Source organism: Oncorhynchus keta, chromosome 32 (assembly GCF_023373465.1).
Source record: "Oncorhynchus keta strain PuntledgeMale-10-30-2019 chromosome 32, Oket_V2, whole genome shotgun sequence".
In the NCBI taxonomy this organism is placed as follows: domain Eukaryota; kingdom Metazoa; phylum Chordata; class Actinopteri; order Salmoniformes; family Salmonidae; genus Oncorhynchus; species Oncorhynchus keta.
Genome location: NC_068452.1, coordinates 25510075 through 25525843, shown reverse-complemented (window position 1 = coordinate 25525843; position 15769 = coordinate 25510075). Strand labels below are relative to the sequence as shown.

At 49.7% G+C, this 15769-nt stretch overlaps 1 protein-coding gene across 1 annotated transcript in view; it reads right to left on the bottom strand.

The window, feature by feature from the left end:
* The window catches only part of LOC118365794 (neurogenic locus notch homolog protein 2-like), a 55912-nt gene that overhangs the window by 24657 nt on the left and 15486 nt on the right, over nt 1-15769 (bottom strand). The window contains exons 3-7 of the mRNA XM_052491040.1: nt 3299-3441; nt 2748-3083; nt 1638-1994; nt 1307-1462; nt 1001-1186 (exon numbers count right to left, since the gene is read on the bottom strand). Of these exons, the coding sequence (XP_052347000.1) occupies nt 1001-1186; nt 1307-1462; nt 1638-1994; nt 2748-3083; nt 3299-3441 (1178 nt within the window). The remainder of the gene's footprint in view (nt 1-1000; nt 1187-1306; nt 1463-1637; nt 1995-2747; nt 3084-3298; nt 3442-15769) is intronic.

Below are 15769 nucleotides of genomic sequence, written 5' to 3'. Positions count from 1 at the left end.
AGTTCCCTGGCTGTAGTTCCGTAGCTGTAGTTCCCTGGCTGTAGTTCCCTAGCTGTAGTTCCCTGGCTGTAGTTCCGTAGCTGTAGTTCCCTGGCTGTAGTTCCTTGGCTGTAGTTCTCTGGTTGTAGTTCAGTAGCTGTAGTTCCCTGTAGTTCCCTAGCTGTACTTCTCCTTGGTTCTCTGGCTGTAGTTCAGTAGCTGTAGTTCCCTGTAGTTCCCTAGCTGTACATATCCGTAGTTCTCTGGTTGTAGTTCCCTGTAGTTCCCTAGCTGTATTTCTCTGTAGTTCTCTGGCTGTAGTTTAGTAGCTGTAGTTCCCTGTAGTTCCCTAGCTGTACTTCTCCGTAGTTCCCTGGTTGTAGTTCCGTAGCTGTAGTTCCCTGTAGTTCCCTAGCTGTACTTCTCCGTAGTTCTCTGGTTGTAGTTCCGTAGCTGTAGTTCCCTGTAGTTCCCTAGCTGTATTTCTCTGTAGTTCTCTGGCTGTAGTTCAGTAGCTGTAGTTCCCTAGCTGTACTTCTCAGTAGTTCCCTGGTTGTAGTTCCGTAGCTGTCGTTCCCTGTAGTTCCCTAGCTGTACTTCTCCGTAGTTCTCTGGTTGTAGTTCCGTAGCTGTAGTTCCCTGTAGTCCCCTAGCTGTATTTCTCTGACTTTAGTTCCGTAGCTGTAATTCCCTGTAGTTCCCTAGCTGTATTTCTCTGACTTTAGTTCCGTAGCTGTAATTCCCTGTAGTTCCCTAGCTGTATTTCTCTGACTTTAGTTCCGTAGCTGTAATTCCCTGTAGTTCCCTAGCTGTATTTCTCTGACTTTAGTTCCGTAGCTGTAATTCCCTGTAGTTCCCTAGCTGTATTTCTCTGACTTTAGTTCTGTAGCTGTAGTTCCCTGTAGTTCCCTAGCTGTATTTCTCTGACTTTAGTTCCGTAGCTGTAATTCCCTGTAGTTCCCGGGATGCATTTCTGTGCTGTGAGGTGTCTCCAGGTGGTCGGGGCGGGATGTGGTCCTACCTGGCATGCAGATGCAGGTAAACTCTCCGATGCGGTCCAGACAGGTGGCATCGTTCTGGCAGGGCATGGACAGACACTCGTTGATGTCGATCTCACAGCGGGGGCCGGCGTAGCCTCGGCCACACTGGCACTGGAAGGACCCCTCCGTGTTCACACACTTCCCAAAGTGTTCACAGGGGTTGGCACCTGCAGGCAGAGGGAACAGGGGTCAGTGCACCCGCTCACACACAGTACATATAGGGCGGGGCCAGGTGAGATAGGACCAACACAAAGCAGAGGTTGGTGCTAAATAATATGCCCTCTTACCAATGGAACACTCGTCCATGTCCTGGTTGCAGGCTCCGCCCACGAAGCCGGCGGGACAGGTGCAGATGGCGCGCCCGTTCAGGGGATTGGTGTCACACACGGCGCCCTCGTTACACGGGTTGCTGACGCAGGCGTCGTCCAGGTGACAGAGCAGACCTGAGGGAAGGGACACAGGGACAAACAGAGTCATGTCAGGAACACTGTCCTAACTAACATACAGCTGACGAGGACTGCAAAAATCTGGATGCTTCCCTGGTTTTCCAGACCGCGATTTCAGGAAAACTAGGTAATTTGGGGAAAGTTCCCGGCAACAGTGGACCAGTGGACTCACCGGTTTTCCCAACGGGGCATTCGCAGAAGAAGGACGCCACGCGGTCGTGGCAGGTGGCGCCGTTGAAGCACACGGCGGTGGCACAGTCGTCGATGTTCTCGCTGCAGTCGTCTCCCGTCCAGCCGTTGACGCACACGCAGGTGTGCCCCCCGATGGTGTTGAAGCAGGTGCCTCCGTTATGGCAGGCGTTGGGCTGCATAAGGCACTCATTGACATCCTCTGCACAGTACTGACCTGTCCACTCAGGTGAGCACTGGCAATTATAGGTGTTGACTCCATCCACACACAGGCCTCCATTCATACACCTATGCCCTGGGCAGTCGTCCACGTTCGTCTCACAGTTGTGTCCCTCAAACCCTGACAGAGACAGAGAGAGCAGAGAGGAGGGAAAGAGAGAGAGAGAGAGAGAGAGGTGAGCCAAGAAGCCAAGTCTCTGGGATAACAGGCACTCCCATTAGAGTTAAGTGCTCACTAACACATCCAATGCCCCCCACTTCCATTCATATGGTCTTCCTAAACATTCCCCTCTGCTTCCCACAGCCGTGGAGGTGAAGGGCAGAGAGGGGCAGTAAAAGTGTTTACATGTTCTCATGGCGTGGTGTTTCCCACAGTAGGTAGCAGCAGCAGCAGAGTACCAGGGAGGCCCCTGACACCACCGGGCTGACACACAGCGCTGTGCTGCGCTACAGAGGTCCACTACTCCCTGCCATGTTTGCTTGTTTTATAATCTCTCTCAGTTTCAATGACTTCCTCTCCGGCCCAGAGACATTTCCTGTCAGCTCCCAGGAGGGAAGCCAGGAGGGCCATGAAGTAAATTCCTCCTGAAGGGAGCAGTTTGGAGTAGAGCAGCGGCCCACTCTCCTCTCCCAACCCCCGTTTGTCCCCCCCCATCCCGTCAACAAGCTATTAATAGCAGCCAGAGAGAGAGAGAGAGAAAGGCATGGGAACCCTGAGAAAGACATGGGGTTTATAGTGACTGGCGGGGCTCTGGGGTCTGTGTGTGTGTGTGTGTGTGTGTGTGTGTGTGTGTGTGTGTGTGTGTGTGTGTGTGTGTGTGTGTGTGTGTGTGTGTGTGTGTGTGTAGGCCAGTTTATGAGCCAATCAGCTTACCTGGCAGGCAGGCACAGTCATAGGTGTGATCTCCGGTCGGGCGGCAGGTGCCCCCGTTGATGCACTGGGAGGGGGCGCAGGGCAGGGAGGACACCTCGCAGGTGCGCCCGCTGTACCCAGGTGGGCACTGGCAGCGGAAGGAACCATGGGTGTTCATGCAGAGGCCTGCGTTGAGACAGACGCCAGACTTGCGGCACTCGTCGATATCGTTGCGGCAGTTCTTCCCCTGGAACCCGGGTGGGCAGGAACAGTTATAGTGGTTATTCCAACTGACACAGCGGGCACCATTGGCACAGGGGCTGGTGGCACAGGCGTCTATGAGGGAGCAGTCTTGACCTGAGGATAGATAAGGGATGCAATGTCTCATTATGAACATTTTAGTTAACACCTAAACCTAATATATGCTTTATAACTTGTTATTAGCATGCATGAGCCTTCAACTGCCTCTCATCATTGTATTTACATACTTACATAAACGTGCACAGATCAGCTCTTTCCCACACCACTCTCTCAGGAAACACTGATCCACACAGACAGACAGACAGACGTACCTCTGAACCCTCTCTGACACACACAGGTGAATTGTGGCATTCCGTTGGCCACCTGGCTCTTGCAGGCGGCTCCGTTGAGGCATGGCGACCGGTGACAGGGGTCCAGGCTTTGGCACAGAGGGCCGATGTACCCTGGCCGACACCTGGACAGAAATACGGAACACAGCATGTTAGACCCTCGGTTAGACTGACAGACTGGCAGCAGAGCAGCAGGCCTCAGAGCTGAGGCTGTTGGGAGAGATGTGAAACTAGTGTGATTTCCAGCCAAAAGCCAGGCAGGCAACCCCCTTCCCAGCTCCCTCCCTGTTCCTGCTCCACCCCCTGATAGACACCTTGGCAGGCGCCCCTGACTCTGACCCTGGAAGGAGTCCGTCCCCTTGGCCCTGGACTGGGTGGGTTCCATTCAGTCAGAATATTTATACTGCACACACACACACACACACACACACACACACACACACACACACACACACACACACACACACACACACACACACACACACACACACACACACACACACACACACACACACACACACACACACACACACACACACACACACACACACACACACATTACACACACACTATTTCTAATTCGGAAACAGATGTAAGCCATCAGTCATTGTCTTTCTCTCTTGTCTGTAAAAGACAAGACATGCACTCTTCTCCATTTCCCTCTCCCTCCGTTGTTCCCAGCTGGAAAGCATCACTCTCTCCATGCCAGTTCACATTCTTCCACCATTACTCCTTTTCCGCACTTCAGCTCTCACTTTTCCCCCTTCTCACGTTAAAACAAGCACGCCCAAAAACCAGCAGCTTACAAAAGCATGTCAACAATGTCACAGACCACCTGGGACATAGCTGACCTATGAGAGATGCAGACTCCACTAACACAACATTTCACTGACTGAGAGCTGCGTTGGAACGATTCTAAAGACTAGGTGAGAAATAAATGTCTCTGCTTCCTGGGCCTCTTCCTAGTGGTTGTTTTCCAGTAACGCATCACACCATCTTGATGGACGACTAAAGCCTGAACCAAAAGTGTGCAACAGGTTTCCTGTGGCCTACTCCAGGGGCCCCAGGGGAGGGAGAGCTCGGCGAAGCAGTACCTATTGGGGTCTGTTGAGAGGGAGGCCAGTGTGATAGGTAGATAACCCTACATCCACCCATGGACAGGGAGCCCTGGTCCGGCCAAGGGATAGGGACGGGAATTGGCTCCCACTTCAAACAGGTCGTTTGAAGCTGATGACAGGGCAGTGATGGCTGAGCCCTGGCCCTCCCTTTGGGCCCACTCTCCTCTTTCACTGTAAAATAACCCCCGGGCAGAAAACAACAATGGCTTTTCCTCTTCTTTTTTGCAGGAGGGGTTAGATCATCTCTGTTACTGTTTGTGCTTCTTTTGTGATCTCAATCTGCTTTTATGACTCTACTCTCTGACTTGGGGGCCTGAGGCTAATGCAGGGAGAAGAGGTGCAGTTTCTGACTCGTAGGGGCCACTCTTCTTGTGGGTTACCAGGCCCTGTGTGCTGAATATACTGAGCCGGCCAGCTCTCTGACTGAGGCTAGTGCAGGGAGAGGAGGTCCAGTTTCTGACCCGTAGGGGCCACTCTTCTTGTGGGTTACCAGGCCCTGTGTGCTGAATACTGAGCCGGCCTGCTCTCTGACTGGGGGGCCTGAGGCTAGTACAGGGGGAGGAGGAGCTGTTCCTGACCCGTAGGGGCCACTCTTCTTGTGGGTTTCCAGGCCCTGTGCGCTGAATACTGAGCCGGCCTGCTCTCTGTCTCTCTATTACACTGTGTTCCACTGGCTGCTCAGCTCTGCTTCCTAAAAACAAGACTGCTCAGTGTTCTGTGGCCTTTCTTTCTACCTGCCATGACAATGGCGAGACCGAGAAGCCACAGGGCTCAGCATGGAGAGGCAGGCACACCCACATGAATGTGCAGCCGTAGAGACACACACACACCGGACCTAAAATCCAGAACAACCCAGGAAAGTCCTCCTCAGACAAGATTATTCAAGTACGCCGCTGTGATTAATTAGACAACCGGTCATTTTGAACAAAACTGCCATTACAGTAAGAACATAATGGTTCTTGGGACAGTGTTGGGGTCAGTTGGGTCAGTGTTGAGAGTTATGCTCCTCTACATGGAAGAAGAACTTGAGCAGCTATATATATATATATATATATATATATATATATATATATATATACAGAGAGAGAGAGCGAGAGAGAGAGAGCGAGAGATCCCCCACCCTCCTCCCGCTGGCTCGCTTAGTTTCCACGGCTACTCCTTCGTGTCCCAAAGCTCCTGCAGCATAGGCCTGGCTTTCCCTATGAACCCACTCACACGCTGGGAGGTCAGATGTCAAAGGTCACCAGTCTGATTGTAATGATAATGTCAGTCAGGCTGTGGAAAGGAGGGGGCAGAGCTGGCCGGGGGATGTGGGTGGTTGTGGGAAGGGAAGGCGGGGGTTGGGCGGATTCTGTTGGAGAGAGAATGTCTTTGGGAGGGTATGGGTGGGGTATAGAGGGGGGTCTGATCCAGAGATAATGTCTTTGGGAGGGTATGGGTGGGGTATAGAGGGGGTCTGGTCCAGAGATAATGTCTTTGGGAGGGTATGGGTGGGGTATAGAGGGGGGTCTGGTCCAGAGAGAATGTCTTTGGGAGGGTATGGGTGGGGTATAGAGGGAGGTCTGGTCCAGAGAGAATGTCATTGGGAGGGTATGGGTGGGGTATAGAGGGGGGTCTGGTCCAGAGAGAATGTCTTTGGGAGGGTATGGGTGGGGTATAGAGGGGGTCTGGTCCAGAGAAAATGTCTTTGGGAGGGTATGGGTGGGGTATAGAGGGGGTCTGGTCCAGAGAGAATGTCTTTGGGAGGGTATGGGTGGGGTATAGAGGGGGTCTGGTCCAGAGAGAATGTCTTTGGGAGGGTATGGGTGGGGTATAGAGGGGGGTCTGGTCCAGAGAGAATGTCTTTGGGAGGGTATGGGTGGGGTATAGAGGGGGGGTCTGGTCCAGAGAGAATGTCTTTGGGAGGGTATGGGTGGGGTATAGAGGGGGTCTGGTCCAGAGAGAATGTCTTTGGGAGGGTATGGGTGGGGTATAGAGGGGGTCTGGTCCAGAGATAATGTCTTTGGGAGGGAATGGGTGGGGTATAGAGGGGGTCTGGTCCAGACAATGTCTTTGGGAGGGTATGGGTGGGGTATAGAGGGGGGTCTGGTCCAGAGATAATGTCTTTGGGAGGGTATGGGTGGGGTATAGAGGGGGGTCTGGTCCAGAGATAATGTCTTTGGGAGGGTATGGGTGGGGTATAGAGGGGGGTCTGGTCCAGAGAGAATGTCATGTCATATTTCCTGTAATCTCTCGTCCCCTGCTCTGAAAACACTCTCTTTGAATCCCATATCCCTGTTGCCCAGGCAACCTCACAGATGAACGAGCAAGCCCTGACACCGGACCAATCACCCGCCTCACCCCCCCACTCCCTCCCTCCCAAGCCTTCGTCCCCTTAGCTATTTGTCATGGCTTGGCTGGGTTTATTTAGAAGCAAATGAACTATGTCTGGAATCTAGGGTGTCACCCAGGAAGAAACGAGGACAGCGCTGCGTCGGCACAAAGAGAGGACTGGACGGACTGAGGAGGGGAAGGGGAACCGCTTGGAGGTTTTAAAACTAACAACACAGACTGACACTCAAACTCTTCTGAGGCCATTCTGTGCTGTGGCCATTTAAAACGCTGAAGAAAGAACAGCCATCTTTTACAGCCTGTTGTTCTGTTCTAAAGGTCTTCACAACTCTCCTGGACAGACATACAGACAGGGAATAACAACTCTCCTGGACAGACAGACAGACAGACAGACAGACAGACAGACAGACAGACAGACAGACAGACAGACAGACAGACAGACAGACAGGGAATAACAACTCTCCTGGACAGACAGACAGACAGACAGACAGGGAATAACAACTCTCCTGGACAGACAGACAGACAGGGAATAACAGCTACTTCTAGAAACTAGCGGATGTGAGACTGTATGTGTGTGTGTTTGTCTGAGGCACAGTGAATGAGACCCGGGCAGTCACACTCAAATCTTTTTGACTTCTATTCTGTTGTTACGGCAGTTAAAAGTTTAAGGGAGAGAGGAGAGGAGAATCTCAACCGACGACTGTGGAGAGACCTGCATAATGTGTGGATAATACTGACTGAGAGATGTTACAATTCAGGAAGTAAGGAAGTAAGGGTGAAAGAGTATGACTGGATTGTGAGAATAAATCAGGTGTGTGTGTGTGTGTGTGTGTGTGTGTGTGTGTGTGTGTGTGTGTGTGTGTGTGTGTGTGTGTGTGTGTGTGTGTGTGTGTGTGTGTGTGTGTGTGTGTGTGTGTGTGTGTGTGTGTGTGTCTGTGATTGAGCAGCAGTAGCGGTAGAGCAGGAGGGAATGCAGTGGAGAGATTGTTTGCTTTCCTTCCAGCCAAAACACACATTCTTTTGTGTAGGGCCTTGGCCATTGTCAACATGCTACTCTCGGAACACATAACTAAACCAGGGTTCTGTCAGTCTCGTGGCTGTGGGGGACGCTATTTTGTCCTGCACCTGTGGTTCAGTTATGCAGCCTTATCAGAATCTGGGAGTTCAGACTTTTACAGCCATCTGGATTCCACCACTGTTGTGAAAGTCCCTGTCCGTTGAGACTGCTGTAGTGTAGCCTAGCAGAGCAGTAGCTGCTGGACCTTCGACCAGAGCCAGGGGTTGTTAAGTGTTTAGTGGTAGGATGTGGAGGGAGCAGGTGTGTGTGTGTGTGTGGGAGGGGGGTGTTTATTGGTAGGATGTGGAGAGAGCAGGTGGGGGTTGCGCAACCTGTGTCAAGATTTACTGAGGGCTGACTCCTGACCTTTGAGGAAGAGAGTGTGCCAGAGCCAGACGAGGGGGAGGCCTGTGGGGTGCAGCGGGGCCCGGGGCCAGAAAAGCCAGGGTAATCTCCTCACGTCACAACAGACCTGAGGGTTAACGCCAGCTGCAGCCCCACTCAGCCCCAGCCAGCACCATGCATCTGTCCACATCTGTCAGAGACTCAGGCTGTCTGGTGTTGGTCCACTCTTTACTTTACTCTTGCTAGAACAACGGAGCTATTCTGCCTGGCTGGTAGACGAGGCACGAACACCAACACACACACACACACACACGACATTCCTTCACAAACACTCACATGCAATGGAGGTACTTTTTACACCTTCAACCAAAAGGGCACCAACGACAACAAAAACAATGCAAATATTCACATGGTATAATGTGCGCACACATGCAAAGAAACACCACAGTACACATCCAAAAACAGGCAGGAACTTACAACCACTATAGCTGCTGGAAGAGGAGGGAGGCAGTATGGTGAGCCCATCACAGGGCTGGGGATCCACTGGGAAATGACAAAACAGGTGACAATGACATTGAGCTACTCCAACGTTCTACACTTTATGGGGGACACTTCTGAACAACATCAAGGGACCCAGACAGACCTACTGCAAAGAGGCATTGATTTATGTGTGTGAATCAGGACACCTCTGTTCAGCCCGTGTGTGTGACAGTAACCCAGAAACACTAATTCTGCTCTGTGGGCCATTGTGCAAGGTAATACTGAGCCCACCCTCTGAGACACAATACATCACCCAGCCTGACACAGGGGTCACAGGCCAGCTCACCTGTGGACGTCACGCCGTAATCTGTGACACGGTTCGACACACCACGGTCACGGCCTACAGAGCAACAAGTATGGATGAATGGCCTGATCCCCACTCAAAGGGTGACCTATTCCACAGGTATTGTGAATCAACCAAAAGCCCATACAAGACAAATGGACAATAACAATAACAGGATTGAAAGCACAGCAGGGCCACCATCTTGTCATCCCCTTCAACAGGAAGGAAGGAAGGAATCTCCAACCTCAACACTTCTGAGAACTTTCATGGAAGTATTATCCTTCCCTTGTTTGCGAGCTTTTGCTTTGAGAGGAATTTACGAAGGTATGGGAATTTGGTAACCTCCAACTAAAGTCCCTCTTAGGCAGTGTTCTGCCCACAGCAAAGCACAGCCCCCGTCAGGCAAACTCCCACCACCATCACCACCACCACCATCACCACCACCACCATCACCACCACCACCACCATCACCACCACCAGGAACCAGCAGCTCCATTTCTTTGTGAGAGTCCATACTGACACCACACTGCCAACAAGAAGAGATCCTCCTCCCCCAACACCCCCCTCTCTCTCTCCCTGCTCTCCTCTTTCTCAGAGAGGAGCCAACAGGTTGGGGGTAGGGGAGAGTTCTGTGGGCCAAATAAAAGAGCTAAAGTAGTCAGAACTCCATTGTGTGAGGAGGGGGGGGGCTGGAGCGGAGTGGAGGGAGGAGGGGCAGTGACCCAAACAGACAGTCTTTCAGGCCTGAGCTTACACGGACCAACAGATCTCAGCTGTAGCCTGGCAACAGTAACCCATGGTTGGGGAGAGGGTGAGAGGTGAGGGGGGCATTTGGGAGAGACACAGGGTTCTGTGAAGACAGTTTGTAAAGTTCTGGAGACCATACAGTATGTACAGGTAACTTAGAGTTCAGTGAGTGACCAGATCAAACAGAACGACCATGATCAACTATAAAAGGATGTGTGTACCAGAGTTTCCCAGTTTAAAGTCCAACGTTTAATTGAACAATGGTGCTTGGCGACAGACAATGGAGGTATTGAAATGAGCAGAGGGAGGTTTGAGGAGCGCCCCCATGGCATGAATATTAACCATGTGAACATTAAGACAATTAACCTCCTCTTAGAGAAAAGCAAATATGAATCTGAGCAGAAAAAAGCTGTCACTAAACCCTCTTAACCCTCAAGGGGACAAGAACACGTGGGCCTATCGGTGTATTTCAAACTCCCGTGGCTTTGCTCGTCTCAATGCTCTTTGTAAGTCCTTGTTTTCTCTGGTCAGAAGACTGCATGGACATGGTGCATTTTTGTACCTTGGCGTGACACATGTCTGCAATTGTGTAAATAAGGGCTCAGTAATGCAGTAAACACACACATTTACCTCACATTAAACTGAAACGAAGACACTGATTCTTTAGGAGACAATGCAACACTAAAGTTGATATCTTAAGAAATACCTCAAATGACAACATCTTTTCTTTGGGATAAAAAAACTCCCTGAAATAGTTTGAATAGCAAAGCAGACGTCCATAACCACATCGCATGCATCCCAGGGTCGAGGTCTTCCAAAGCATTCTTCAACGTGCTCCACCACAGAACCCCACCCCACCACCTAAACTGAACCAGACTGCTGCAAAGCCTGAGAAAACAAAAGGGAATTTTTTCCAGCACCAAAGGCAACTTCAGAAATCAAATTCCTCACAGAGTTTCTCAACAAATGATTCCCCATCATGAAATGGCAGAACTTCCCTCCCAATATCTTGCCTGTTTATCGCTGTGCTGGTTCCAAGTTGATTCAGGAATAATGTATAGCCAGGCCTAAATGTGACTAATGATGATGAGACAGCATTTGTTCCAATCCAAAGACCAAGTTCATTTATCATAGTTGGCCATTCTACTCCTCGGTGAACATTTATATCACAAAGACTTTGGGAGAGAGCAATGAATGGATTCCAATATGTTCAAACAAAAGCTTTTATGAAGACAGGTTGATGGATTAGAATGTGGAGTCCAGACCAGCAGACCGTTTTACAGGAGAAACGCTGTGTGAGAATCAGAGTCATTGGAGGTATGTTTACAAGACAGGGACTATCTTCCACCGTGATAAGAAACCTGGGGGAGAACGCTAGGAAAAGGGCCAAAGAATGTCCGTTATCTCAAGCACTCTCACCAACAAACCGCTGGAGAACGTTAAGATGAAGGGTGAGGTCCTCACTTCTATCTCCTCCAACATCTCATAAACACCAAAACAAACACTCGACAACGTGGGATTTGACTTGTATCTTTCTGTAACTGTGCCTGGTTTCTTTCTACTTTAAAGATGGACTATGCAGAAATCGCTCCAACATTTGATGGTTGCTAAAATTAGAATAGTTTCCAAAATGTCAGTTTATGTGACAAAACAAGCAAGTATAGTGTAGAGCATCATTGTACCATCTAAACTAGAGCTTGACCGATTAATCGGAATGGCCGATTAATTAGGGCAGATTTCAAGTTGTCATAACAATCAGTAATCTGTATTTTTGGTCACTGATTGTTTCTTATTTTTCTTACCTTTATTTAACTAGGCAAGTCAGTTAAAAGAACACATTCTTATTTTCAATGACGGCCTAGGAACGGTGGGTTAACTGCCTTGTTCAGGGGCAGAACAACAGATTTTTACCTTGTCAGCTCTGGGATTAGTTTTTTCAACCTTCCGGTTACTAGTCCAACGCTCTAACCACCTGCCTTACATTGCACTCCACGAGGAGCCTGCGTTGCAGGCTGACTACCTGTTACGCGAGGGCAGCAAGAAGCCAAGGTAAGTTGCTAGCTAGCATTAAACTTATCTTATAAAAAACAATCAATCTTAACATAATCACTACTTAACTACACATGGTGGATGATATTACTAGTTTATCTAGCTTGTCCTGCGTTGCATATAATCGATGCGGTGCCTGTTAATTTCTCATTGAATCACAGCCTACTTCGACAAACGGGTGGGTGGTGATTTAACAAGCGCATTTACGAAAAAAGCACTGTTGTTGCACCAATGTACCAAACCATAAACATCAATGCCTTTCTTTAAAATCGATACACAAGTATATATTTTTAAACCTGCATATTTAGTTAATATTGCCTGCTATCATGAATTTCTTATAACTAGGGAAATTGTCACTTCTCTTGCGTTCCGTGCAAGCAGGGTATATGCAACAGTTTGGGCCGCCTGGCTCGCTGTGAACTGTGTGAAGTCCATTTATTCCTAACAAAGGCCGTAATTAATTTGGCAGAATTGTACATAATTATGACATAACATTGAAGGTTGTACAATGTAACAGCAATATTTAGACTTAGGGATGCCACCCGTTAGATAAAATACGGAACGGATCTGTATTTCACTGAAAGAACAAACGTTTTGTTTTTGATATCATAGTTTCTGATCATTCTAATGACCAAAGGCTCGTATTTCTGTGTGTTATTATGTTATAATTAAGTTTATGATTTGATAGAGCAGTCTGACTGAGCAGTGGTAGGCACCAGCAGGCTCGTAAGCATTCATTCAAACAGCACTTTCGTGCGTTTGCCAGCAGCTCTTCGCAATACTTCAAGCGCTGTTTATGACTTCAAGCGCTGTTTATGACTTCCCGAGATTAGGCTGGTGTAACTGATGTGAAATGGCTAGCTAGTTAGCGGGGTGTGCGCTAATAGCGTTTCAAATGTCACTTGCTCTGAGACTTTGAATAGTTGTTCCCCTTGCTCTGCATGGGTAATGCTGCTTCGAGGGTGGCTGTTGTCGATGTGTTCCTGGTTCGAGCCCAGGTAGGGGCGAGGAGAGGGACGGAAGCTATACTGTTACACTGGCAATACTAAAATGCCTATAAGAACATCCAATAGTCAAAGGTATATGAAATATAAATGGTAAAGAGAGAAATAGTCCTATAACAACTACAACCTGAAACTTCTTACCTGGAATATTGAAGACTCATGTTAAAAGGAACCACCAGCTTTCATATGTTCTCATGTTCTGAGCAAGGAACTTCAACGTTTCTTACATGGCAGATATTGCACTTTTACTTTCTTCTCCAAAACTTTGTTTTTGCATTCTTTAAACCAAATTGAACTAGTTTCATTATTTATTTGAGGCTAAATAGATTTTATTGATGTATTATATTAAGTTAAAATAAGTGTTCATTCAGTATTGTTGTAATTGTCATTCATTACATGAACACATTTCTGTGTTGTGGAAAGGTGTGCTTGCCTTTCCTCTGGTTGTCTGAGGGAAGAACCCATCCCTTCCTCTCCTCAGCTAGTCTGGGTCTGAGAGGAGAGGGAGGGGAACACGGGGAGGAATCTCAAATCGGCTGGGCTCAACCTCAGCTATTCCAATTACATGTCTCTTTAGAAGCCGTAGTCTCCCAGCAGAAAGAGAAACAAGCAGGGGATGAGACATCAGAGGAAGGACTATCCCTATCTAAGCACAAGATTTAGACATATAGGAACTGAAGCATAATATAGTAATAACATAGGACTTCATCACATATTTTCTTCCTCTTTGGGCAACACAATAATGGACAGTCTGACGATGATTATCTAGCTCAGTTGAGTGTCTGTGTGTCTCTGTGTCTGTGTCTGAGTGCTGTGTGCGTGTGTCTGAGTGCTGTGTGTCTGTGTCTGAGTGCTGTGTGCGTGTGAGTCAGTGTTTGTTCTTAGTAGAGATTCCAAACACAAAACATGAAGGGTTCACATGAGAAAAACAAGCAGGCAAGTTGTACCACAATCCCTGATGATGAGTTGTGGCAGTAACATGATTGCGTAGGGGACGTTGTTGGTGGTATTGTGGTCAGTGTGGATGGAGGGGTCAAGGAGGAGGAGGGCAGGGAGCAGTGAGGAAGCTGCTTTGAGCTGCACAGACAGTCAGGATGTGCGTATGACAGCGGGTCAGAAGGCACCACTTCCTCTGATAGGGCCTGGGAACCACAGCCGCCAGTTCTCCTCCAGCCCCCATGACCCAAGAGCAGTGGGGACAAACCCCCTTCTACCCGCTACCTCCTCTCTCTGCTCAGACCCAAACACCACTGTTTCAGATAAATATAGGCCATCTTCCCTTAGATATACAACCACATCGAATCTTATCTACAGGTCCAAAAATCTGAATCCACAGGTTCCTTCAAGTCGGGAAGAGACCACTGACTCCTTGGGAGTGAATCTCAATTGTGTTTACTTGACTCCATGGATCCTCTCTCATGGATGCGTTTTGAGGAGGTGAGGGAAGAGGATGCAAGGAAATCAAGAAACACAACTGAGATTCATCCATGGAGTCAATGGTCTCCTCCTGACATGACGGACTGGGGATGGCTCAATCTGCCTGTCAACCAGACAGGAGTGATCTGTGGTTCCCTGCCGCTGCATGTTGGCGTGAGAAAACCTAATTGTCTATCTATCCCACCAGTCATTCCAAACATGGCGTTTTAAATGAGAGCCTGTGGTCATGGTGTTTGAAGCATTCCTGAGACGAGTGCAGGGGTGAACGGGCTGGAGGTGAGCAGGACACTACACTGAGATGAGTGCAGGGGTGAACGGGCTGGAGGTGAGCAGGACAACACACTGAGATGACTGCAGGGGTGAACGGGCTGGAGGTGAGCAGGACAACACACTGAGATGACTGCAGGGGTGAACGGGCTGGAGGTGAGCAGGACAATACACTGAGATGAGTGCAGGGGTGAACGGGCTGGAGGTGAGCAGGACAATACACTGAGATGAGTGCAGGGGTGAACGGGCTGGAGGTGAGCAGGACACTACACTGAGATGAGTGCAGGGGTGAACGGGCTGGAGGTGAGCAGGACACTACACTGAGATGAGTGCAGGGGTGAACGGGCTGGAGGTGAGCAGGACACTACACTGAGATGAGTGCAGGGGTGAACGGGCTGGAGGTGAGCAGGATGAGTGCAGCGGTGACACTGAGATGACTGCAGGGGTGAACAGGCTGGAGGTGAGCAGGCTGGATGACTGTGAGCAGGACAGGACAATACACTGAGATGAGTGCAGGGGTGAACGGGCTGGATGACTGTGAGGCAGGAGCAACACTACACTGAGATGACTGCAGGGGTGAACGGGCTGGAGGTGAGCAGGACAATACACTGAGATGACTGCAGGGGTGAACAGGCTGGAGGTGAGCAGGACAATACACTGAGATGACTGCAGGGGTGAACGGGCTGGGTGAACAATACACTGGATGACTGCTGGAGGTGAGCAGGACAATACACTGAGATGACTGCAGGGGTGAACAGGCTGGAGGTGAGCAGGACAATACACTGAGATGACTGCAGGGGTGAACAGGCTGGAGGTGAGCAGATGACAATACACTGAGATGACTGCAGGGGTGAACAGGCTGGAGGTGAGCAGGACAATACACTGAGATGACTGCAGGGGTGAACAGGCTGGAGGTGAGCAGGACAATACACTGAGATGACTGCAGGGGTGAACAGGCTGGAGGTGAGCAGGACAATACACTGAGAGGACTGCAGGGGTGAACAGGCTGGAGGTGAGCAGGACAATACACTGAGAGGAGTGCAGGGGTGAACGGGCTGGAGGTGAGCAGGACAATACACTGAGAGGACTGCAGGGGTGAACAGGCTGGAGGTGAGCAGGACAATACACTGAGAGGAGTGCAGGGTGAACGGGCTGGAGGTGAGCAGGACAATACACTGAGAGGAGTGCAGGGTGAACGGGCTGGAGGTGAGCAGGACAATACACTGAGAGGAGTGCAGGGTGAACAGGCTGGAGGTGAGCAGGACAATACACTGA